This window comes from Carassius auratus, chromosome 32 (genome assembly GCF_003368295.1).
Source record: "Carassius auratus strain Wakin chromosome 32, ASM336829v1, whole genome shotgun sequence".
In the NCBI taxonomy this organism is placed as follows: domain Eukaryota; kingdom Metazoa; phylum Chordata; class Actinopteri; order Cypriniformes; family Cyprinidae; genus Carassius; species Carassius auratus.
In genome coordinates this window covers 33,922,247-33,948,282 of record NC_039274.1, presented here as the reverse complement: position 1 = coordinate 33,948,282, position 26,036 = coordinate 33,922,247, and the positions used below count along the sequence as shown (strand labels likewise).

Below are 26,036 nucleotides of genomic sequence, written 5' to 3'. Positions count from 1 at the left end.
TCCTTTCCATTAAACATGTCCAAGTTCATTTCAGAATAACACGTTTTCTTAATCCATATTGTTTCCATTCAGGTATATTTTTTCAAACTTATAAGCTGTTAAAATACAGGTAGAAGTATATAAACAAATGCACTAATATAAATAATAAAAAAGTGTTAATAGTGCGATCACACAATTCGAACAAATTGAACACAGATCCGCTGACTGAGGCGGTGATGCAGTAACAGAAGTCCTCCACACGATGGCAGCACTCGCGCGCTTTAAATGCGCCCGTCAATACAAGCTTGTAATCTTTTCAAAATGACACTGCAATGCATTTTAAACTACCTGATTTTTCAAAACCATGATTTTGATTTGCTAAACCAACTTTCAGTTTTATTAAATTGTGTTACATTAGCTATATTCCGGGCAACCCTATTAACAGTTAGCAATTAGAACGTAACTTGCAGATCTATAATTCTATAAAAATTAATTCCGGTTTAATCTTCACCGGTATATTCAGACTTAATTAATGCATACTAATTGGACTGGCGTAGGACACACACCATGGTATTATCTGAAGTATCATGTTCGGGGTCAGAGTTTTGTTTTTCTTTTTGATAAAAAAAAAATCAAAGATGTTTCTAATGTTACCCATTTCAAATGAACACTGTTGTTTTTTTTCTTTTGTACTTCAGAAACGTAAAAAAAAAAAATCATACAGACCCCAAACTTTTGATGTGTACATATGTGTACATACAGTAAATGGATATGGTAATTATTCAACACAATAGGTATATATCCAAGTAGCATTGTATAACTATCTGACACCATGGTGCTTATGTGTAAGAGTGAGACTGTGTTGTCAAATTAGTTTTAGTAGGTCCTTGGGGCCCTGTTATCTGCTTCTAAACAGAGTCAGAAACATATTTTAGAAAAAAAGTTTTGATGTAAAAGAAAATTAGTTAAATTACATCAAGTCTTAAAATACTGTGTATGGACATTCAAACACCTTTTAATGTTTGACGCTGGAAGAAATTATTGCAAAATGTTTAAAAAACAAACATTTAACGAGCAGCAGTTTACGATTAAAGATGCCATGAACCAACTTGAATAAACAAGATGCGCTAATTCATACAGCCTCATGTTTATGAAGAAACCTGATGTTGTTGTATCATCTTAATGGCCTTTCTCACATCTTTCCCCAGCCGAGCTTTTTTCTCAGACTTGAAACTGATCCTGAACCAGCAGTCGAGAAAGTAACGAACCACTTTTTGAACAGACCTGTTCCCAGCCTGTTACCCGGTTTGCACCTTGTCTTCCTGCGCCCATGCTGGACTGTGTCCACTGGCTAACTGTGTAGCCGGCATACAGCGATGACTCTTATATGTGCCCAGATGCCTGAAGCTCCGCCCACACTGGTAGCAAGAATAGGGCGTAGCGCCGCTGTGAATGCGCATGTGTGTGTACAAGTTGCCCAGCTCTTTAAATCTGCGGCCGCATTGAGGACAAGCGTATGGACTCTCTCCCGTATGCACACGCTGGTGGCGCTTCAGTCCGGACAGTACTGGGAAGCCCTTACCGCACTGGGGGCAGGGGAAGGGGCTCTGGGCTCCGCTGTGGCTGAGACGGTGGCTCTTGAGACGCGCGGCGTGCCGGAAACGCTCTCCGCACTCAGGGCAAACGAAAGGCTTCTCGCCGGTGTGGATGCGCTGGTGCTGACGCAGGTTTCCAAGGTAGTTGAAATGACGGCCGCAGTCGCCGCACTCATAGCCACCCTCCACTTTCTTCTCCCGTGCGCCCCGGCCAACAGGTCTTTCTGGGGCTCCCAGAGCTCGGCCCGAGTCGCCCTCCGCATGAGAGGAAGAAGCACCTGGGGCCGACTGAAGAGTGCTCTCGTCATGATGCATGAGCTTGATGTGCTCCTCCAGGAAAGAAGAGTCAGGGCAAAGGGTTCCACAGAAGGGGCAGATGAAGCTGTGAGAGGAGAACTGCTGACCTGGAAGAGAGGGTCAGTATAACAATTAACACCAAAAGGATTTAAAAGAGGAAACTGAAAATTCTGTCAACTTACCCTCACTATCTTGTTGTTTTAAACCTGAATGGAGTAACTATCATTGCATCTTGTTTTCAGAAAATACAAGGTGACTGAAGTTGTCATTCTGTGTAATGTCTAACATTCACTATCATTTAAAAATGTAGGGACAGTTATTTAAAAAATAAAGTAGCAAGGATACATTTAATATTAGTGACGTTTATATAGTATTAAAGATTTCTATTTTTAATAAATGCTGTTCTATTCAACTTTATATTACTTTGTAAATCGAAATGTATCCTGAAATGTAGTATCACAGTTTCCAACTGTTTTCAACATTATTAATAATAATAATAATAAATACTATTTCTGAAGGATCATGTGACACTGAAGACTGGCGTAATGGCTGATTGAAATTCAACTCTGCCATCACAGAAATTATATTTTAAATAAATTATCTTCTAAAATATAGCAAAATCAAAAACACATCATGTAAAAAGTAATATTATTGGACAATATTACCGTGGTTTTTGGATCAAATAAATGCAGCTCTGGTAAGACTCCTTTAAAAAACATTTGAATTCTTATAGACGTCAAACATACTAGCCAATTCAAGTTTATTTTTATAGCGCTTTTTACAACACAAATCATTGCAAAGCAACTTTACAGAAAATTAAATTCTACAATATTTAGTAGAAGCTAGCCAGATGCATAAAAAAACAAGGAATTATATATTTTTAAGGGTATAGAAGTAGTGATCAGTAAGGGTTTTGATCAATACAAAATCCAATTTCCATTGCACAATGGCTGATAGTAAATACATACAGTTTAAAATAACATGACATCAAAATGTACCTACTTATAGCCATTTTGTTTACACACTTTAGAAAACTAACATTAACTTTTAGACAACATTATGATATGTTCACCCATCATCTGAACAATTCCTGCCCAACATTTTCTCTACAAAAACACTAGTTTTTTTTCTTCAAGTTTTTTATTCTGACAAGGCTGTTGGTAATATTTGGAGCATAAAGACTAAGACTAAATATCTGAAACTTACCTTACAGTACACATAACTTTCAAGGTAAGGATCAATGAATGAATTTAATAAGAATATAAAGATCAATTTAATGTTCAGAAGTGCAGAACACATAATTCCTCCCAGCTGTATTTATCTAGAGTTCATGTGGAACTGCCACATTCCTTGTCTTTTACCACACTGACCTGGCTCAACACTGTCCTCCGCTGGGCTGCTCCTGTCCTCCCGCGGGGAGCCCTGAGTGTCCAGAGGAAAATGGTCGGACACTGACCTCAAACTTCCTCTCCCTCCTTCAGAGTCTTCAGTGTCATCCTCCTCATCCACAGTGGGAACGTCTTCACATTTTGTTTCAGTATCACCTAAAGAAGCAAAGGGAAAACAGGGATAGACTGGGTTTTGCTCATTTATACATACAATATTCAGCTTTAAATTCCTTTTTTTCACCCTTAAAGGGTTAGTTCATCCAAAAATGAAAATTATGTAATTAATAACTCACCCTCATGTCGTTCCAAACCTGTAAGACTTCGGTTCATCTTCAGAACAGTTTTAAGATATTTTAGATTTAGTCCGAGAGCTCTCAGTCCCTCCATTGAAGCTGTGTGTACGGTATACTGTCCATGTCCAGAAAGGTAAGAAAAACATCATCAAAGTAGTCCATGTGACATCAGAGAGTCACTTAGATTTTTTTGAAACATCCAAAATACATTTCTGTCAAAAAAAAAGCTCTCGGACTAAATCTAAAATATCTTAATCTGTGTCCCGAAGATGAACGGAGGTCTCATGGGTTTGGAACTACACGAGGGTGAGTTATTAATGACATAATTTACATTTTTCGGTGAACTAACCCTTTAAACACCTTTTACATGTCAGCAGTCATTAACTGAATTAATTGTATAACTGAAGCGACATAGATACAATTAAACTTTATGTAGCATATTTACATTTCATTCAAAATCTGACATGCATTGGTAAAATATTCAAATATTATAGAATATTGCAGCAAAAACAGCATTTGAAAAAAACAAAAAAAAAACAATGCATGCATACCACAACACATGCAACCTAAAGGCAACTATAAACATACAATATGCAACTATGTATTACAAAGAATGCATACTACATGTAAATATGTACTGTACACCATACATTAATGTTATATGCATGATGTATATGTATTCTACAATGCATGTAATTTTTTACATTTATGCATAAGGTCATGAATGCACACTACAAGCACACATATAATGGATGTATGTTACATGCATACTATAGGTTTCTACACATATAAAGCATAAATACTATACACATGCATACTTTACACAACTTCATTAATATATATACTATAATGCACGCATACTATAAACTCTATGCAAACAAATAAGACAATGCATGCATATTTTATGCAACCACAGTCATACTATAATCAACAAGACACATTAAAAAGAAAACATATCACAATGCATGAATACTACTGTATATGCATCTAATATAGATATTGCAATGCATGCATACTATATGCATGTTACAGTGCATGCCTACTTTATACAACTACATGCTTCTATATACATACTATAAACTATATGCAAACCTATAAGACACTGCAAGAATATTATTTTTATCTTTATATTATAAAGATGATTCGTCTGTCCAATCTGACTTTTGCTGCAGCCTGGAATTGAACTTCTGGTTTCGTCTGGTCAGAGGAGAACTGGCCCCCCGACTGAGCCTGGTTTCTCCCAAGGTTTTTTCTCCATTCCGTCACCGATGGAGTTTTGGTTCCTTGCCGCTGTCGCCTCTGCCTTCTTTAGTTGAGGACACTTCATTTAAAGCGATATCTTTGACTCGATTGCAAATGAATGCACAGATACCGTTTAAACTGAACTGTTATGAATGATGATGACATCACTGGATTCAGTGATGAACTGCCTTTAACTGTCATGTTGCATTATTGACACGCTGTTTTCTTAATTAATTTTGTTCAGATGCTATGACACTATTTTTTTGTTTTTGTTTGAAGCACTATATAAATAAAGGTGACTTGACTATTTGCAACCACATTATACTATAATCAACAAAACACATACTAAAAAGAAAACATATACCACAATACATGAATACTATATGCATCTATACATATTGAAATGCATGCATACTTTATAAAACTATATGCATCAATAAACTACAGTATATGCATCAACATACTATAATGTATGCATGCATTCGACAATGTATGCAAACATCGTATGACACAATTCATGCATGCAACTCTAGGTTGTACCTTTAAACTCAGCTGAGTTGAGTTCGACCCCTGTCATCCACTCGTAGTCATATAAACGCTTGCTGGCGGATGGCAGCATGCTGAAAATGTCCGAGTCCGTGTCGGTGTCCGGGGGACCGCTGTCCGTCCACAGGCTCAGAGAGGCGTGCGGCTGCGGCTCGGTCCGCATGTCCCGCTCGGACCCAAAGGCCTGATTGCTGTGGTCGCTCTCCACTTCAGCAGCACCCCTCTGGTTCTTATCCTTCATCAGATAATCGCAGATCGCGTTGATGTTCTCCTTCTTAACCACGGGCGTCCCGGGTTTGGCTTTCTTCGGGTCGGCGTAGTATTTCTGGCCCGTTTGATGCTCTGCTTTCCTGAAGTCCAGGCTGCTGGAGTTAGAAACCCTCCCATCTTTCTCCGTCGACTCCAGCTTGGCTTTCAGCAGCTCGATCTCGTCGGTTTTCTCGCGGAGCTCCATCTTCAGGACTCTGATCCGGACGCTGACCAGCTTGCGTATCTCGGACAGCGCGGACTCCAGCACCACCGTGATGTTCCTGCCCAGGTGCTCCGTGATCTCGGTCACCGAGCACACCAGCTGCTCGTCGGGCTCGAGCTCGGAGAAATCCTCCTCGTCTCGGCTGAAGGACCTTGTGTTGTCCACAAACGCGGCCTGGGACTCCGAGGACGGCCCTGTCTCCAGATAGCAGTGGTTTCTTTTTCGGTTCATGCTGAAGAGCGCAGGCACTTAACGCAGATGGGACAGTGTCTGATCGAGATGTACACAGAGGATGAAGAGACACCATAGAACATCAGACGAACTTCCTCCCACCTCGGAAGTTGACAAAATAAACAGCGACCCCTAAAGAGGCATTCTGTAGCTGAAGACAAATATAGATAGATAGATAGATAGATAGATAGATAGATAGATAGATAGATAGATAGATAGATAGATAGATAGATAGATAGATAGATAGATAGATAGATAATATGCAATATGCTCACACAGTATGAAGTGTAAAAGGCTTAGCTTAAATGTATTTTATGATGTCATGTAGTGATGAACTGGTGTATCCTTAAAGGGATAGTTCACCCAAAAATGAAAATTTCTTCATCAATTACTCACCCTCAAGCCATACTAGGTGTTTATAACTTTCTTTTTTCAGACAAATACATTTGGAGTTATATTAAAAATATGTCCTGGCTCATCCAAGCTTTATAATGTCATTGAATGGGTGGTAATATTCAGTGGTCCAATAGAAGTCCAATAAAGTGAATCCATCCATCATGAGAATTGTCCCACATGGCACTGAGGGATTAATTAGGGGCTCCTGAATCTGTAAAATAGAGATTAAGGCTTATAAAGTTTTAAATATTAATATTTTTCTTACAAAAATGCATCAATTCACTTCCTCAAGATTCGAAGCCGCGTGGGACACTTTTTATGGTGGATGGATGCACTTTATTGGATTTCTTTTGGACTATTGAATATTACCACCCATTCACTTCCTTTATGAAGCTTGGAAGATCCAGGACATTTTCAAATATAACTCCGACTGTATTCATCTGACAGAAGAAATCTACACCTAGGATGGCTTGAAGGTGAGTAAATCATGAGGTAATATATATTTTTGGGTGAACTGTCACTTTAAATAACATTTCATATATTTGTCAACTTGTCATCAAAGACTAACTGTGCTGTTAAAAATAGTTTGACTGGAACAATACAGAAATGTCTTTTGTTTTGACTTTTAAGGCAGGACAAATTCTGTTTTGTCTAATGACCAGTAGATGTCGCTCTTAGACACGTTTTAGAATTCATACTGGACTCATTGTACGCTTACTGTACATCTCACTTGCTGTAGGTTTGCCTCCTTTCACTCTATTTTTTTTTTTTTTTTAATTTTCAGTTGTTCTTTGATGTAAATTTTTTAGCAAATATTTTGGCATATTCAGATGCATACTATGTATGCGTAATTTGCCATGCTCTTGCTCTTTCTTATAAAAGTTATTCTTTGAAGTATGAATTGATCTCACTAATTGCAAAAAAGCTAACAATAGTTACAACATAAACAAAGTGAGCCCACAAATTAGTCACAAATAGATGACTCAAAAATAAAAATTTTAAATGCATTTTTAATAATAATCATAACCAAATCTGTTTAACATTAGACTAGATGTGTTTGCATTTCCAAAAACAAAACATTCCAATTAAATAAATTCATCTGAATTTGTGGACTAAGTTCCACTATATCTACTGAAACCGATTGCATTTACCTTCCACTAAAATTCCCAACTAGTTACATTGATATTCTGATGTGCACAATGATCCCAATTCTTATCAATAAATAAAGAATGGTCTTAAGTTAGGAAAAAATATTAAGGAATAAGCTTTTCAGTTATAGATTACATTATTAACATACACAATATTTTCCACATACACATTTTAGCTTCATATCAGTCTTTGAAAATGTCCAACAAGCAGCTTCCGTCAGACAAACGTTGCTTTGTATTGCACTGTGTCACTCTCATTGACCTCCAGCACCCCGCTAAGGGGACGGGACGCTTCTGTGGGGGGGTAAATGCCATTTCTCATTTTGTTCTGGCACTGGCGAAGCTCTGCTGCGTAACCCTCAAAGCTGTCCTCCAGAATAACCCCCTCCACACTGACCCCCTTGTCCAGCACTTGGGCTGCTGAAGAGGGATGGTTGTTGACAGATGAAGTGCGTGTGTTTCCTTCTTCTGTATCTGGAGAAAGGTTTGCAAACAAGTCAGTACAGCGCATATAAATTAATATAAAGTGACTGTAGGAATTGGGAACCGGAATCAGATTTGGTTGATTGGTAAATGAAAGTTGGGTTTAGGCTTCATTATAAACTCTCTGCAAATTACACTGAAATGCTCTTAAATACTGCATATATTTTTTAGACGATTTTCAATGATAATGGAGTTTTGATTTTTTATACGTGACAGAATGTTCTAGGGGATTATTATGAATCACTATGAATTAATTAGTGGACAAAAACTCAACAGTAAGCATTATTACTTTGACACTGACCATCCAACCACAAGGTGGCAATATGTCCTCATTAGCAAATAAATAAATCAATAAAATAAAAAAAATAAAAAATCTTTATAGACTATTGGTGTATTTGCAAATTTGTAGAAAACCAAAAAGTTAAAAGTATTGTTATTGTTATTATAAATCTAATCCCTATATTGTAGCCAACCGGTTTAGTGTAAAATTACTACAACACATTTAAAATGAGTCAGATTTAGGTGTGAGTAGAAGGTTTCTAGTGCATGATCATTGTAAACAGACAAACACTGGAGATGGAAGAGCTTTCTTCATGTTCATGCTCTCATGGATTACTGGTGCATTTCATGCAGTCATTTTATTTAAGCAGTTTCAGTAGATTTGAAAGTATTTCTTTGCAAACACTTGCTGTACATAATATCAGACATTATTATTATAGGATAAACATTGTCAATAATGCTTTGAGGTTTGTGAGTGGTTTCAGATCTCAAGACATCTGGATCAACAAGGTTTCAGTTTATTTGTCAAATGCAATCAAGGCAAGTATGAATGGAAAATGAAGATGCAGAAAAGTAAAGAAAGGAGCATAAAGAAACATGATAACATAGATATAGGGATGATACACAAGATCACAGGCAAGTCTAGACTGATTTTGCCAGCATTTATTAGATCTAATCATAGATTGACACAGAATCAACATGATCACTACAAAGGAAACAGGATGGCAAGCAAATCAACCATGCGACTGTTTGAAAGCATTGTATACGGCTTGACTCTTAAAAGTGTATTGTGAAATACTGTAAGAGTATTCCTGCCAGAACAGCTCTGATTAAAGTCTCACATTCAGCATGGTTGGATCGTGATTAGATGGGTAGTAGAGACACATTTGCACAGCTATGGAAAAGAAAAGTCAAAAGGAATAAACAATAAAATGATATGAGACAGTTTTTCAAATGATTATTTACAGTTCTCAGAAACACTTTAAACAGCACAGTCTTTGTGAACAATTAAATTACAACATGATCTAAAGGGTGTCCTATTTTCATAAAGATGTGTCAAAACAAGACAAATGAATGCCTCGTTCAACACATACTGTACACATTAGATAGTCCACAGTTACAGAAAAACTGGCTATGATCCGAAAAGCATACTAATGTACTGCTCATACTATTTCTGTAGTAAATAACATGTATTCTGTGTATATTTTATTATACACTATGTGTCAATCAGAATACAATGTGCAGAATAGTATATCCCACAATGCAATGCACTTGATCAGTCCCTCTCTTTACTGTGTGATCAATGAACTGATAAATCTGGGATTTTAATTATTTTTTTTTGACTCATTATTTTGTAACACTATCAAAAAAGATAATAAAACTTCAAAGAAACCATATTTTTTTGTATGTACAACTCACTGAATTAGTTCTTTTAATTAAATCGTGTGAGTATGTTTATAAGTGCATATAAATATCTTAGCACATCTTAAAGAAACATCAGGCAGTTTATAGTAAATACTGGGCAGTATGCAGTACACTAGTATTTAATTTCAAGCACAGCTACACTATCATTAAAAAGTCTGGCATCAGTATATTTTCTTAAATATTAAATTCATTCAGGAAATACGTTTTAAACTGATCAAAATAAGGAATAAAGATCTTTATAATGTTACAAAACATTTATATTTAAAATAAATACTGTTCTTTTGAACTTTCTAGTTAAGGTATCCTGAAATAATGTATCATGATTTCCACAAAAATATTAAGCAGCACAACTATTTTCAACATTATAATAATAAGAAGAAATGTTTCTTGAGCAGCAAATGATTTCTGAAGGATCATGTTACACTGAAGACTGGAGTAAAGATGCTTAAAAAAAATCAGCTTTGTCATTACAGGAATAAGTTACCTTTTAAAATATATTGAAATAGAAAACTGTTATTTTAAAGTGTAATAAAATTTCACAATATTACTATTTTCACTAAACAAATAAATGCAGCCTTGTAAGCCTAAGAAAGTTCTTTTAAAAACAAAAATCTTACCGACCCCAAACCTTTAAATAGTAGTGTAAATATGTAAATATAAATTTGACATTATGAAGTTGACACTAGTCAGATCAACACTGTCAAGTGTGTAAGGTGTCAGGTGAAATCGGGTTGTGTGTTTAATATTAAACTAATCTAACATGAAACATGCCACCCACCACACGCACACACACACAGCCACACTCACGGCTAGTCAGGTGGGAGAAATACCTGGGCTGGGATGCCTGTGTATGCATGGTGGAGGAGTGAAGTTGGTCTCAGGTCGACTGCCCTCATTAGGGGGCGGAGAGCTTGACAGAGGCGGGAGCAGAGTGGAGTTAGGGCTGCTGATGTCACCCTCCCCCACAAGAGTCAGATCACCCAGCACTTCCTCTTCCTGACCCTGCGGACCCGAGGAGTGTAGGATGGGGGAGAACGGGGCGGTGAAAGGGGGCGTGTCAGGGCTGGCTGCACGGGGGTGTCCGTTCGAGGAGCTGGGTTTAGGAGGTCGGGGGGTTGTGATGGTGGTGTGGCCGGGTTTGTGGGAGGTGGGGGTTGAGCAGGCAGGATCTGGGTCCACACGGAGAAAGTCAGGAAGCACAAGGTCTTCTTTTCTCAGCAAGCCTCTCTGGTCATCAACACGACTGCTCTGAGCTCGACTCAACAAATTGAAAAATTCTACAAAAAAGGAGAGTGATTTAAACTATAAATAAACAGTATATAAAATGTAAACAATTATTGTTTTACTAAACCTAAACCTAAACCTATTTTCTTTTAAACATTTTTTTTATTAAAACATAAAAAATAAATAAATCTTATATGAGAAATTTTATATGTGAAAGTTTAAAAGGTCGTTTTGAAAACTAACTAAAGTTTAAGTACTAAAATTACAAATTAAAAGTGAAAAATATTAAAAAATATAAAACAACAAAAAACATGTATTAACTTGAACTTTAAACAAGAAAAAAATTGTTTTAATCTAATTTAAAATATTAATAAATAGTATAATACTTTATAAATAACACTAAAATAACACTGGAAAATATCAAACCATTTAAAAGATAAAAATTGAGGCAAATCTACCAGCTTTTAACACAAGTCTGGTGTATGTCCCAGATTATATTTGACAAAAACTATGGACATGAACGCACTGTCAGAAAAAAGTGGTAAATATGTACCCTCTGCTTCATCTATATGATTCTTTTTCCCTTTCCTCCTCTCTGACACAGCTGTCTGGGGATGATCGTCTTCACCATCTCCTTTCCACGGATTTCCTGCCAAGCTTTCGTCTCTCTAGCAATGCAGTAAAGACTTATTTAGGGTGAATGAATATTGTGCTGAATGTCTTATAGATTGACATGTTCATGAAGGTTTTATTCCCTTTATAAAATAAAGGAATTAGTCTGAACATTGGACAAAGCCATTTCTAATGCATAGTGATATTTTTTAAAACGTAACACAAGTCATGCATGTGTACCCACAAGTTCAAGCTCACTGCATCCGTGCATGTTTCGAGTTTGTAACACACAGAGAATGTTATTTAGCTCAAGATGCATTTAGTTTCTGATTGATGACTGTAATTAGATTATGTTGGATATTTAAAGGATCGAAACAGGCATGGCATCTCACACACTGTGTTTACTGAAGTCATTCTCACCTCTCTTGGCAGACTTTTCTTGCCAGCTGGTGTTGTGGAGTTGAGTGTTTTAGACTTGTCTGGTAAAGGAGTACAACAAAGCAATTACCCAAAGGAATGTTGAAATGACCTTGAACATAATTACTTGATTTTATCAGAGAGAAGTGGAGAACTTAGTGCACAAGGCTGTGCATGCATGAATGTGTGTGTTTGAAGAAAAAATTTCTAAAAAACCTAGAGTGTTTTATAGGTAGTTACAGTATAACAAGCTGTATATATAAAAAAAAAATAGCAAGACAAATCTATGGAATGTTCTCCTTGTTTTTTTTGTTTGTTTCTTTTCAAAATGTAAAAAAGCAGAAGGTTTTCTGTGAGGAATAGGTTTAGGGTTAGGGGATAGAATATAGAGATCGTACAGTGTAAAAATCATTATTTCTATGAAAAGTTCCCATAAAACATAGCATAGTGTGTGTGTGTGTGTGTGTGTGTGTGTGTGTGTGTGTGTGTGTGTGTGTGTGAGCGTGAGCATGTGTGTGTGTGTGTGTGTGTGTGTGTGTGTGTGTGTGTGTGTGTGTTTGTGTGTGTGTGAGCGTAAGCATGTGTGTGTGTGTGTGTGTGTGTGTGCGCACACCTTTGGCTGGATCAGCCCTCTCCAGAACAACTCGTAGGCCATCAAGGTTTGATATGGGCATGCCAAGATCGAGAACTTCTGTCTCTCCACTCTAAAAATGTACAAAATTTTGCATTAGTTTCTTTTCTCAAGAAACGTGACTTAACAAACTAGTCTTAAATATTCTTTCTTTGGCACATACAACTTACCGTTTCAGTTTCAATACAATTTAAGGTTTAAAGACAGGCATGCTGTTGATTACCACAGAAAATCATTTCTATACATCTCTCAGTTTGCCTAAACATATGAAACTGTGTGTGTATAATAATGCACTCACAGTGTGACAGTCTATGGGACCAGGTACTGCACTGAACATTAAAAGACATACTGTTTTGAAACAGTACCCATATTTAGGGATTAGACCCTTTTGACAGATGTGCCCCAGTATAAATTTACTGATAAATCCTTCCCTGACAGAGGAAAATAGCATTTATTGACCTGAAAAAAACAGGTCAAACAGGTTTGCATTAAAGTCTGCAATGAATCAAATTGAATCGCACTGAATCATTTGTTCGTGCTTTGTGGAGCTGGGAGGTGGATTTGTTTCAAGCCATTACAGCTTAGTGCTGTTTTACTTTAACTTCTAAAAGCTGGCTCAGATGACTACTGTTTGACGTTTAAGAGGGCAAAAACTGCAGTGTTCCTGCTTTACCACACAACTACACACCCAATGAGACTCAACTAGCTGCATGTACATTTCACATCAGGAAATCCTTTTGTTTTAAAATCACAGATCACAAATTATTTTATAGATTAAAATCAGATTATATCAGACATTGCTCTTTTTTGTATAAATTCTGAATTCAGTGGCTGCATTCACGAAACATTCTTAAGAAGAATTTGCTTCTTAGCTGCCATTTTCTAACTTAAGAATATTTTGTACTCCAAAAAATTGTTCTTAAGAATAGCTTATCTTTTATTTTAAGATCGTTCTTAAGACAAAACATAAGGAGAATAAAAAATCTTGAAAGTAAATAAATAAATAACTTCCTAAAGTTTTTAAGACTTGTCTTAAATCCCAAATGGTGAGAATGATTGAATGAATTAAAGGGTTATTTCAAAATAATTGTTATATTTAAGCATTACTACAACACTAACAACATAGACTAAAATACATAGTAGGACTATTAATATCGATGTGCACGAGTTTTTTGAAGTGACACACCAATTATGGATAATGTAAACGATGGGTCATGATTATGTGTGACGCAACTCTTTTCTGAATTTGAAATGTATTAACAACTCTACTAAAACGAGTAAGACAAGGCTTTTTTTTATTCTGCCTTTAAATACAATAATCTTATTCAGCACATATGAACGTGGCCATACATGTGGCTATTACTGTAGCAGCTTACTGTACACACAGTGCTCGTTCACTCTATGGAGAGCACAAAAAGTAGGCGCACAATTGAATGAAACAGATCGCTTCAATTTAAGACAGGCTCTTTGAAAGTGACTGTTCAAAAACACGGTGCATTAAAAACACCAAGCTAAGTGCCCATCAAGCTGGTCGCAATGAAAATAGAGTGTGTGCTTATTATGATTATTACAGTAATCTTCAGGCAGTGCAAAAAGACAATCCTTAAATTTTTTTCATTTTGATTTTTCAGCAAGAAATGCCATTTATTCAATCAGATAATGACTTCAATTTTCTCCTTAAGAAAAAAAAAACATTCTTACAGACTTCTTGGAATTTATCTTAAGAAATGTCTGGTGAATGTGGCCCCAGATCTGTGCTGAGAATGTGCACAGCAAACAATGCAAAAATATACAGCGTATGCCAGCCATATGTGTAACTGCTCACAGTCGATCACTTACTATTCTGGCAACCAAGTCACCGAGGTGGAGTCCATACTTGGCGACCACAGGACGCAGAACCTCAGTCACAGGTTTTGTGGGCTTTGCTTTCAACCCAACCGATCTGTTAATCGGTATCAGATCCAGTCTGAAAATAGCAAACAGGCTGGATTTATTTATAGTCTAGCACCTACCACAGCAGCACACATTTGCTTGATGATCTTTCAATGAGATATAGTACTCTTGGAGAGAACGGATCATGTTGGTATTGAAGAGCATTTCCTAATGATAACTCCCTTTGAGTGCAAATATTTGGTCTTTAAATACTCAGGGAACTTTCAACCGAGCACCAGTGAAAGAGATATGATAACAATACGTACCTGAACAAAGTGCGTTTTTCAAGACGAAGTTCTCGGGAGCTGAGAGTGATACTATCTTGGTCCAACACCAAAGGCTAGGCAGGGATCAACGAGAAAAAGATAAAATCAGTGACAAAGCTCAAGCTTAGCATTCACAGAAGAACTAAAGGAGATGTTATGAAAGCTCTCTACCTTCTCTCCTCCGGTGAGGAAGAGGTCGACAGCAGCCAGGTTGATGTGCTGTTTTTGACAGAGCTCCAGTAGCACCTGTCTGATGGAGGCGCCCTGTCGTAGAGGAATGGAGCAGCCAGAGCCATCGGGTAGCATTACTGTACACGTCCTGCAACATCGCTCTTTGTCCTTTTCCTAAACAGAACCAGAACTTCTCAGCTCACACTGCTTTACACATACAGAACATTATAAAACAACCAAAGAAAATATAAAACTGCATTATGTTGAATTGAAAAATTTGTATATTCTAACAAAGCACTAAACCTGTGGTAAAATCACTCCAGTGTATGATCCCAATTTTTGCTTTGATTTGGTGAAAAAAAAGGTTTACCTTTGCATATCTAATGGATATAATATAATATATAATTGATGTAACGCTCCAGTGTTGTAAATGGTGCACTCCCAAACTCCCTAATGTAACTCCCAATCTTCTTACCTCATTCTTTCCTCGGGAAGACAAAGTGTTGAGCTCTTGACTCGCACAAGAAGACAGTGAAGCCTGAGACTCTCTCCACCCATTACAGTCTGTCCACGCATATGGATAACCAATCACAACATGGCAGATGACACATATTAGAATTTACATTCAGTTGGTTTTATATCAGAAAATGTGTATAAAGATATTCAAAAAAATAACTACCAAAATACACTAATCGTAAGAATGTTAACTTTTATTCATTTTACATTGAATTCAGTTATGGAAGTTTTTCTCTGCTCTTGATGGCAAACCGAAGGGTATTTCTTCAACAATGGACACTTCAACTACTTTTGGAAATTTGGCATCCTTGGTAAACAAATAAAGTAACTTTTCGGGGGGAAAAAAAGTTGGTTGCCATGAAAATGAACACCACAGCTCATTTACACAAGACATACTGAAACAAATATTGAAATTAAGTTTCACATATTTTTGATGGATTTTCAATTTAAAGTTGGAACGTCTGGGACTAAGGTAAATCAACACAATTGAGAAATAATCTTTAAAGTGTTTAAATGCCTTATTAATAATAATAATAATAATCAGTACTCATTGCTTCATCAACAGCATACAGGGTCTACAGTAGTATAAGATGAAATAAAAACAAGAAATTAAATAATTACTGATGAGATACTACTGTTTTGAGACTCACTGTAAGGTAAATCTGGAGCTTCTCTTTTCTTTTGTCCTTTCCCAATACTTGGATATCTGTACCAGGAAAATAAACCATTTTTCTTATCTGAGAGTTTCTCTCTGAGGTCATCACTTGACCTGCCTGTTTTGGGCCTCCAGTTTTCCTGTAATACAAAATGACACAATCAGAATAATATCATAGGAGTGAATCGGGCTAAAGCTATAGGAAATGTTAGTATACATTAAATATATTCTGTACAGATAGCATGGATATAAGCAGTTGGTAGTATGGCCACACTGTTATACCATGGATTATTTTATATATTAATTTATATTGAATTTTATACAATGTATATAGTAATGGTATATACCAAAATGTAATTATGTTTGCTGTAAATTCAATAAAATTGATGTAATATGTAATTACATTTTTATATTAATAATAAATATTTTAATGGTTTGATTATTTAATATTATTTTAATATATTTTTCAAGTGATGTAGCAATCCCTATTCTTCTTATTAAAGGATAAACATATTTAAATGGAAGGTAGTTGATGCCATTGAGGTCTATATTAACACAGGAAACCATAGACAAGACAACTAATACAAAAAAAAAAAAAAAAAAAAACCTGGTGTAGATGTAAACAAAAACAATTTGCCCATTACTCATAATTTAACTATCACAAAGCTTTCATGAGATATTGCTGCTGTAGTGAGATTAGTACCTTTTTAGGCATGGAGAATGTGGGGGACCTGTGCTTGGTCGGGGCGGGGCTACATGGGATCGGACAGGGGTCAGGGAGAGGTCGACCCTCTACCTCAGCCAGCATACACTCCTGATAGAGAGTGGACTTCAGGAACCGAGCGTAACTGTCCATCTTCATCAGGTTAAAGATCTGCAGGCATGAGTCAAGGTTTACTGAAGGTTAGGTTTGCTCAGTCAAACGATGACAACTGCTGTGTGAATGCTGGAGTTTAATCACGTGTGTACATCGACCTGTAGCTGTGGCTGTTTGAACATGTTCGGTTGTGGAGCTGTCAGGACATCATCAGCAAGTTGAGCTTGACTATCGATGTTCACCGGCATGGTAGCATTACTTGAAAGGAAACAATTGTAGATCTCTCTGGCCTTCTGAGAGAGCTGTAAAATGATTCAAATAAGATCAAAAACCGATTGACTTGTATGCTCTTAAAGGATAATTTAGCCAAACAAATTTAATTCTTTGATTTTTTAAATCACCCTAATATCAACTGAAACGCATACATACACTAATGCTGTTATCTAAAACTACTAAAAATAATTTTGCATTAATTAAAGCTGAAAAAAAATATATATGTGACCCTGGACCACAAAACCAGTCTTAAGTCGCTGGGGTATATTTTTAGCTATAGCCAAAAAAAAAATAAAAAAAAATGTCTATAATCAAAATTATAGATTTTTCTGTTATTCCAAAAATCATTAGGATATTAAGTAAAGAAAGATCATGTTCCATGAAGTTATTTTGTAAATTTCCTACCAGTAAATATATCAAAACTTAATTTCTGATTAGTAATATGCATCGCTAAGAATTAATTTGGACAAATGTAAAGGTGATTTTCTCAGTATTTTGATTTTTTTGCACCAACAGATTCCAGATTTTCAAATAGTTGCATCTCGGCAAAATATTGTATGATTCTAACAAACATTAATGAAAACCTTATTTATTTTAATTTTTCAGCTTTCAGATGGTGTATAAAATCTCAATTTCGAAAAATTTACACTTTATGGTCCAGGGTCACAAATAAATATTAGTTGAAAAACGTAATAATCAAATAATTAAATACATACTTAAACTTTTTTTAAAAATATATAAATGTCTTAGAAACTAACTAAAATAAAAAATGTAATTAAAATACAAAATTAGCTCATTTAAAATATGAATGATTTCTATAACAGTATAAAAATGATACTGAAATAAATTGATGCACTTCATCTTTAAATGTTGGTTTGTTCCTCACACAAAGCCTGGACATTCTGCTTCTCATAATTTTTTTTTAGTTTTCCATGGAATGAAAGTAAGTCTTTAAGATTTCAAACAACATGAGGTTAAGTAGATGATTACAGAACCTTCACTTTTGGGGTAAAATATGACTTTAAGGGTCATTGAGGTGTCCTAAGGAGCAAGTTTACTGAATATGCATGACTGAGGGAATTATGTGTTGCAGATGATTACCTGCTTTTTGTCATGTTCTGGAACTTGGCTAAAAGTAAGTTAAGGAAGTCGTTAAGTCGTTAAGATTTCAAACAACATGAGGATAAGTAGATGATTACAGAACTTTCATTTTTGGGTAAAATATGACTTTAAGGGTCATTGAGGAGTCCTAAGGAGCAAGACAACTGAATATACATGACTGAGGGAATTATGTGTTGCAGATGATTACCTGCTTTTTGTCATGTTCTGGAACTTGGCTAAAGCATTCACAGGCCTGCCAGAATAAGATGTTTTCCTCACTAAACTCTTTTTTTAGAAACTCCTGCAGGAAAATAGAAAAGTACATTTGGTTCTAAACTACTATCCTGTGACATTAATACACTTCTACTTTATGATATGGTGTCAACAAACGAAAGAACACAAACCATCAATCTGATATACACAAAGGCAAGCCTGTCAAAAGCTCACAGGCCATAAGAATTGTATTTAGATAACATTAAGCACATGTCTAAGACACACTCCAGTACTTACAGAAAAATAGCGAACACCCACAGGATCCTGGAGAAAACGCTCAAAGCTGACGGCCCATGATGCAACACGACGCTCTGAGAAGTGACAATGGTTGGTGACACTGGGCAGACTAGCATTACTTTCCAAACTGCTCACACTGCCGCAGTCATGACGCTCAAGACCGCTGCGCTCTGGATAAGGAAAAGAGTAAATATCACAGTTGAGATGATTTAGGAACTTTCCTGGTCTGGATCACTAAAAAAAAAAAATGAGAGATGAGATTAAATATCTTTAATACTGTGGCATGAGTGGAAATTATTTTTCATGTTAGGACAACAGTATGCAGATAACTACAAAAATCATCAATGTGCATTATTTCAGTCACTAGTGTTAACAAATAAATTGAAAAAAATAATGACTAATAATAATGAGTTTGAAGTTGGTCAGTCAAACGGTTTCACTGAAAACTCATTTGATTGGTTGAGTAAGTGTTGCTGTGCTGGGCTGCTCAGGTTGCTCAGACTAAGTAATGTTGAAAAGGCCACAGAGCCACAGTGTTTACACATTTTGGTAAAATCAATGTGCAAATGTCTTAAGGGTTATGGTTTAGGGATAGAAGAATTTTAACATCAGAAAAATTACATAAAGTTTAAAGTGTTGCTGATTTGAATACAAAAAAAAATGTGTGATTTGTAAGCAAGTAAAGCTACATTATATATAACCTGTTCTGATTTGTCTCTTAGTAACAGTTTCTATCATGCATAATATTAGTTTTTCTTGCTCTTCGCTAGACAAGTCCAGACAAACCTCAAAGCTTTCTCTCTAAATATCCCTGTCATAACCTGCAAATAAAAGGAAACTTTCTCATTGGCCTGCTGACAGTTTTACTGAAACTTTTTGCTTTCGACATGCCCAAAAACTTTCTTTCCACACTTTGACCTAAACCAAAATCTTTAAGTGTAACTTTCTGTGCGCGATTTGTTGTAATGTCTCTAAAGAAAAATAAAGTACAGCAAAACATTACTATTGTGAGTTATTATCAAGTTATTTGAAAATTATTTTTTTAATATATTTTTTTCCTGTGATGACAAAGTTGAACATTTTCAGCAGTCATTACCTTAGTCTTCAGAGTCACATGATCCTTCAGAAATCATTCTAATATGCTAATTTGGTACTCAACAAACATATATTTCCATTGTTGAAAACAGTTGCACTGCTTAACTTCTTTTATGTTATTTTTATTAAATAGAAAATTTCTTTTTCTCTTTTTTTTTTTAGTGGCGCCAAATTTTTTAACAATAGTGTATACAAGTTACACATTCCAATCTGTAACTAGTCAATATATATTCAATTGGAGGAAGTGAGTTTTGCTTTATTCTCCGTGTTCAAACAAAGTGCACCTTATTAAATTATGATCTTCAACTTTTCTTGTAGCACTTCATAGACAAATGTAACACTTTAAGACACACAAATAAAACACGATGGTAAAACACAATGACTCACAACAATAAAGTCTAAATTATTTGTTATAATAGCAATCTCTATTTAAAGATAACTGTAAGCAGAATTCTTCTTCTTCAAAACAACTTTCTGAATAAATTGATTTTGCTTGATAGAAAGGGTTTGAACAGAGTACTCACCACCATCTGATGTGGCCGACTGAAAAAGAAGAAAAAAATACATGAATGAGCAATAACCATCTTGACTTTGATGGGGTAGAGGAGGATAATAAGGTAAAGAGGTAAAGTTACTGAGCAGGAGAAAGTGCCTGCAGATATCTCAGCAGCCTCTCTCATCTTAACTGTGTTAAATATGTGTTTGTTGAGAGGGGAGGGTTTTTACATATGGTCGCTGATGTACGTTGGTTTACTACACACAGCTGTTCACACTCCTGTTACCACCCCCAGAAACACACACACACAGACATATCAAATGACCTGACCCAGAGCAGCCCAGACACTTGCAAAGGACACAAATTTAACAAAGAGCTTTATTCAAGCTTTTGAAGTCATAAAAATGCTTCGCATCTCTGAGCATGGAGGCAAAATGAATGAGAGGAAGAATGCAAACCAATATGCAAGTCTCAGGTGAGGAAGTTGACCTACAGTAAAACCCTATAATAACTTATCTGTTAGCATATTCATTTACATCAGCATCGCGGAGACCAATATAGGTTTGTAGATCTCTTTGTGTGTGTGTGTGTGTGTGTGTGTGTGTGGGAGCAGAGCACATGTTCAGTGGGAGGAAGTGTAACGGAATGAGGGTGGTTATTGGGACAGCAGACGGACACACAAAAAAGACAGACTTTTGTGAGGTGAATACAAATTACTATTTTTTTTTACAGATGTGAAAGGGGATATAGAAGTTATTTGTTAGTACATAATAAAATGATAGAATCAGATTCATGACTCACAGAACCTCTGAACAATGTTTACTGAGTGATATCATGCATGAACTTGCACTATTCTGTCTGTCAGGTGCCATTTAAAGGGATAGTTCACCCAAAATTGAAAATGTGTTTAATTAATGTTTATCTGCTTACCCCCAGGGCATCCAACATGTAATGTAGGTGACTTTGTTTCTTCAGTAGAAGAACCAGATGTATTTGTTGTGTAGAGGGTTTTAATTTCAGCCGTAGGCACTTTTCATTGTATTCACCACTGAATGAATGCCAAACTTATAGCCATCCAAAAAATCTTTCCTTCTAGTCACAGATGCTCTCAATGCATTAAAGGAAGGTTACAGGTTCAACAGTAATGAAATTACAATAGAAGTCTAAGGGGCAAGACATTACACCGCATTTAAAATCAGAAATGTGCAATTAAAATGACAAAATTTGTGTAATTTTAGCTGTTCAGTAAATACTTTGAGAAACTAGCCAGATGTGATTTTGCATATGTATAAATTATATAGCAATAACTGTTAATAATACTTGATATAAGTAGTGAATCGATGCGTTTTTGTAAGAAAAATATCCATATTTAAAACATAATAATCAATTTAATCTAGCTTGCGCTTACTGTTGTACATTGAAGCAGTTCTGGGCGGATGACATATGAGATCAAAATAAAACAACGGTCACTAATTAGAAGTACAAAACAAGGATTTATAAAGAAGAATGTCGGAGGATTTCGATATAAGCCAAGAGGAGACTGGTTTTCCTTTGGTAAAGAAAGGAAACTTTGCTTCCCTTCCTCCTCTTTTTTTTCTTCTCTGTTTGTATTGCTGCTACATGACAACCATGTACAGCCTGTTTGCACATTCTTCTCTTGTACATTCCTGTGTATCTTTATATTTAAGTCGACAGTATACTTTCATGCACATTTTATTTCATATTTTACTCGCATATTTTATTGTTTACTTTTATTTCATTCTTTCATATCTATACATTTGTATTTATGTATATTTTCCTCTGTGCTGTATTCTTAAATAATTGCACTGTCCATGGAGCGGACCTGACTCACATGTCACTGCTGGTTATGTATTTTCTATATAATTGTGTATGTTGACAAAAAAAATCTTGAATCCTGATAACAAACGTTGGTTTTCACAAAACTCACCGGTGCATGCACGAAACCGACCTCGTATTTTGTCTACTGGGAGCTGCTTTCGTGTACAACTATTGGTGCAAGCTACATTAAAGTGATTATTACATTTTGAATATGGATTTTTTTTTCTTACAAAAGCACATTGATTCGCTACAGGGGGTCATATACACCTAGGATGACTTGAGGGTGATTAATTTATTGGCTAATTTTCATTTTGGGGTGTACTAACCCTTCAAGTATATCTATATCTTGTGAATATCAAAATTTATTCTGGAGAAATGCCTCACCGCATGACTTCCACCACTATATGTTCAGAAATTTAAACTCAGTTTTTGAGGGATGGTAAATGGACTAAATGGACTGCATTTACATAGCGCTTTCAACAGACCACATGGCCATCCAAAGCGCTTTACAATTTGCCTCACATTCACCCAATCACACACTCATTCATACTCCGACTGCGGTGTCTGCCATTCAAGGCGCCATCCAGCTCGTCGGGAGCAGCTGGGGTTAGGTGTCTGGCTCAAGGACACCTCGACACTTGGTCAGGTGGAGCCGGGGATCGAACCACCAACCTTCCGGTTTGTAGACAACCTACATGAACCACTGAGCCACTGCCGCCAAAATAATTTATTATAGTAAAAAAAAAGAACAAGAAAAATACATGGATTTCATTGTGATTATGTTAAATCACAAAGGTATTAATAGGAACCTCTGTCTCTAATGGTAATGAGTTAATATAGCAGTTCATCAGCATTTGGAAATGGCACATTCCAGTTCCATTACATCACCATTATCAAATCTAAGCTCTTGTAGCACTATCAACATGACTAACGGAGAGCTATTTATATGCTAATAACAGACAAGGATTCTGAAAATGGAGAAGAGCCAAATGCGGACACATATGACTTGATTCATTGTGGTTCAAGAACAGCTTTCTGTTATCTTACAAATGGGTTTGAGCAGTGATACATGAAGTGCTAGGCACGGATGCTTTATTGATGATCTAAGAAAGAAAAGTTTTGTGTGTGTGTGTTTCCAAGCATTTCTTGGATATATATATATATAAATTTAAAAAATTATATATATATATATATAGCTTTTTATGTCAGTTTACTATTTGTCAGCCTTCGCCAGAAATCACACATTTAGAAAAGTAATAGCACAACTCTCCTCAACAAATGAGGAATCATTCATCTCTATGAACAGCAGGACAAGTTATGCACCAAAGTTTAAAACCTATAGTTTGAGGTATATTCTTATCCTTATTCTGCATTAATAATAGTGATGCTTTCATTCGTTAGAACAACTAACAATATACAAATATTATAGCATTCTATAAACATAAACATATGAAAACACTGCTAAAGCATCATCTGCAAAGTAAGTATTTTTTCCATCACATCCCGGTCCATGAATGCTCTTAACACAGTGCACAGACACAAGACTGACGGCCCTGAAAGACCACAAGCCTCCAGGCCACTTCAAAGCATAAAAGGTGAGTTGCACAGGTCCGCTTACGGCAAACAACTCAAACTAGAAGTTCACTAATAAGATTCATGAGCCTGAATGCTTACTGTAACAATTTCAAACTGAGACCCCTAGATAAAGACTTTCTCTCACAAAGCTCTACCATACCCACTGATATAAACCTCACTCTTTATAAGACCAGACGTGGCCTCTTCTATGCTTCTAATTGTAGTGAGGGATGAAGTTAGTAATGAGAAACAGAGGGAAGAAAGACAGAGAAGGGAAGAAAATGAGAAGCTATGAAACGGTGGAGCCTGAATAGCGTTCCGTTTGTGCCACCACCCTGGTGTATTTGGTCAGAAGCACTATGGCAACAATTCATCTCAGACCACAGACTGTGAAGCCACCAATAACATGCATCTCAGGCAGGGTCTCTCTCTCTCTCTCTCTCTCTCTCTCTATATATATATATATATATATATATATATATATCACATGCTCCCATGAGCAAACGTGTTATTAGATGGGGTTTCACAGCAGCAAATCAAGTAGGTGTACAGCATGGCAGGTTTCAGCGGTGGCTTACAGACATCTGGTTGTTGAGTGACGTTTCTGTGAACCAATCAGATGCTTTGGAACTTATGAGAAGTAAAACCAAGGAACTGTATTTATGGACTCCGAGAGGAAATGATGAGGTAATTTCTGTGTTTAGAAGAAAACATGTTTGAGCTTGTTCGCTAGAATAGCACAGGGAAAATCTGACCACAAGTCATCAAACCATAATGAGGCTAATTTTCTTTCTCTGGTTCAAATATTCACCTTGGCATCTGTCTGTCTATTAAAATTACACTCTGAAAAATATTTTTTCATAGTTGTAAAAATAAGATTATTGGAGTACATTGGAAAATACATTTACGTTTTTCAGCTTCAAAAGATTGATTCATTCAATTTTGTTACTTGTTTTTAGTTGTTAAATTATGGTTGCTATTCTGTTGCTAATGTGTTCTTAATGGTTGCTAGCCTGTTGCTATGTGGGTGCTAAAAAATTTTTGTGAAAATGGAAAAGTAGCATTTACTGTGAAACAATTTGCACTCAGAAATTGCTAGTACATTTCACAAATTATAACAAAGAAATGGTAAGTGTTACATTAAATTTACTGAAAAAGTATATTCTTGTAATATATACTCGAATAATCCCAGGTTTATTTTTTATTTTTTTTACAGTGTACTATGACATTCTGAGTCCTAGACATCCATATGTATCAGAATATATATATAAAAAAATTCTGTCATCATTATTCACCCTTTTTTGACCCCAATGACTTTCAAAATATTTTATTTTGTGTTTAACAAGAAAGAAATTTTGAAACGACTTGACAGTAAATAAATGTTGACAGAATTTTTTTGGGGGGGTTAATCATTCCTGTAAGTATGAGTAATACATATGTCTTGTAAACATTAATTGGATTTCCAGGCCACACATACTGCTGCAAAAAAATTCCTTGTAATCATAAAAGACTTTCTTCTGATGTCTTTGCACAACTTCCATACGCCCTTCTTCTTGTGAATCTTCACACCTCTACTGACGTTACACAATCAACCTTACACTACGTGTGTTGCAAAAGCTGCAGAGACTGTTTATATTTCCAACTTCTGGACTATGTAAGGTGACGACTTGCCCTTTTAACCTCCAAAAAAATTAAACTGGTTTATATCAGTATGAGAGTTTTCGATGAGGATTTAAATGTAGCAGTTTCATTTTCTTTCACTCAAAACAGTTTACACTACCTATCCGCTGTCAAGTACGATCTTTCTTCTCATTCAGGATGTTCTGTGAATTCAAACGAACACATTCTAGCTTCTTCTGGTGACATTTGTTGATAAAGGAAGACAAAACTCACCGCCAGAGCACAATATCTCTAGGCTACAGCTAAAAACACCATTTCAAAAGGCAAGCAGTTGGTCTAAACAAAATATCTTGGCTTGTCATAGCATGCTTAAACTGAAGATACTGTAATACATACAGGCTAAAGACTAATCAAAATGAGCCGCAACTACAGGCAAGAATATACTTAAGAAGTTACAATGTTAAATAAACTTAAGATTTGCCCTTTTTAAAAAATAAAAATATTTTTGACAG

The 26,036-nt window shown here is 35.9% G+C and overlaps 1 protein-coding gene and 1 pseudogene across 1 annotated transcript; both read right to left on the bottom strand.

The window, feature by feature from the left end:
* Window positions 1–914: 914 nt before the first annotated feature.
* Window positions 915–6,166, bottom strand: LOC113052276 (zinc finger protein 37-like). The gene is made up of 3 exons (XM_026216701.1): window positions 5,335–6,166; window positions 3,242–3,415; window positions 915–1,978 (listed from the first exon to the last, which is right to left on the bottom strand). The coding sequence occupies exons 1-3, from the start codon at window positions 6,041–6,043 to the stop codon at window positions 1,278–1,280; spliced, it is 1,584 nt and encodes a 527-aa protein (XP_026072486.1). The 5' UTR covers window positions 6,044–6,166; the 3' UTR covers window positions 915–1,277.
* Window positions 6,167–7,435: 1,269 nt separating this feature from the next.
* The window catches only part of LOC113052275 (regulator of G-protein signaling 12-like), a 31,158-nt pseudogene continuing 12,557 nt past the window's right edge, over window positions 7,436–26,036 (bottom strand).

Excerpts from the sequence above, each read along its gene's own strand:
- LOC113052276 (XM_026216701.1), bottom strand. The coding sequence starts at position 6,043 with ATGAACCGAAAAAGAAACCACTGCTATCTGGAGACAGGGCCGTCCTCG. Across the intron at positions 3,416-5,334 it reads CAACTCAGCTGAGTTTAAAG|GTGATACTGAAACAAAATGT; the intron begins GTACAACCTAGA and ends TTGCTTCTTTAG. Across the intron at positions 1,979-3,241 it reads GGAGGACAGTGTTGAGCCAG|GTCAGCAGTTCTCCTCTCAC; the intron begins GTCAGTGTGGTA and ends CCTCTCTTCCAG.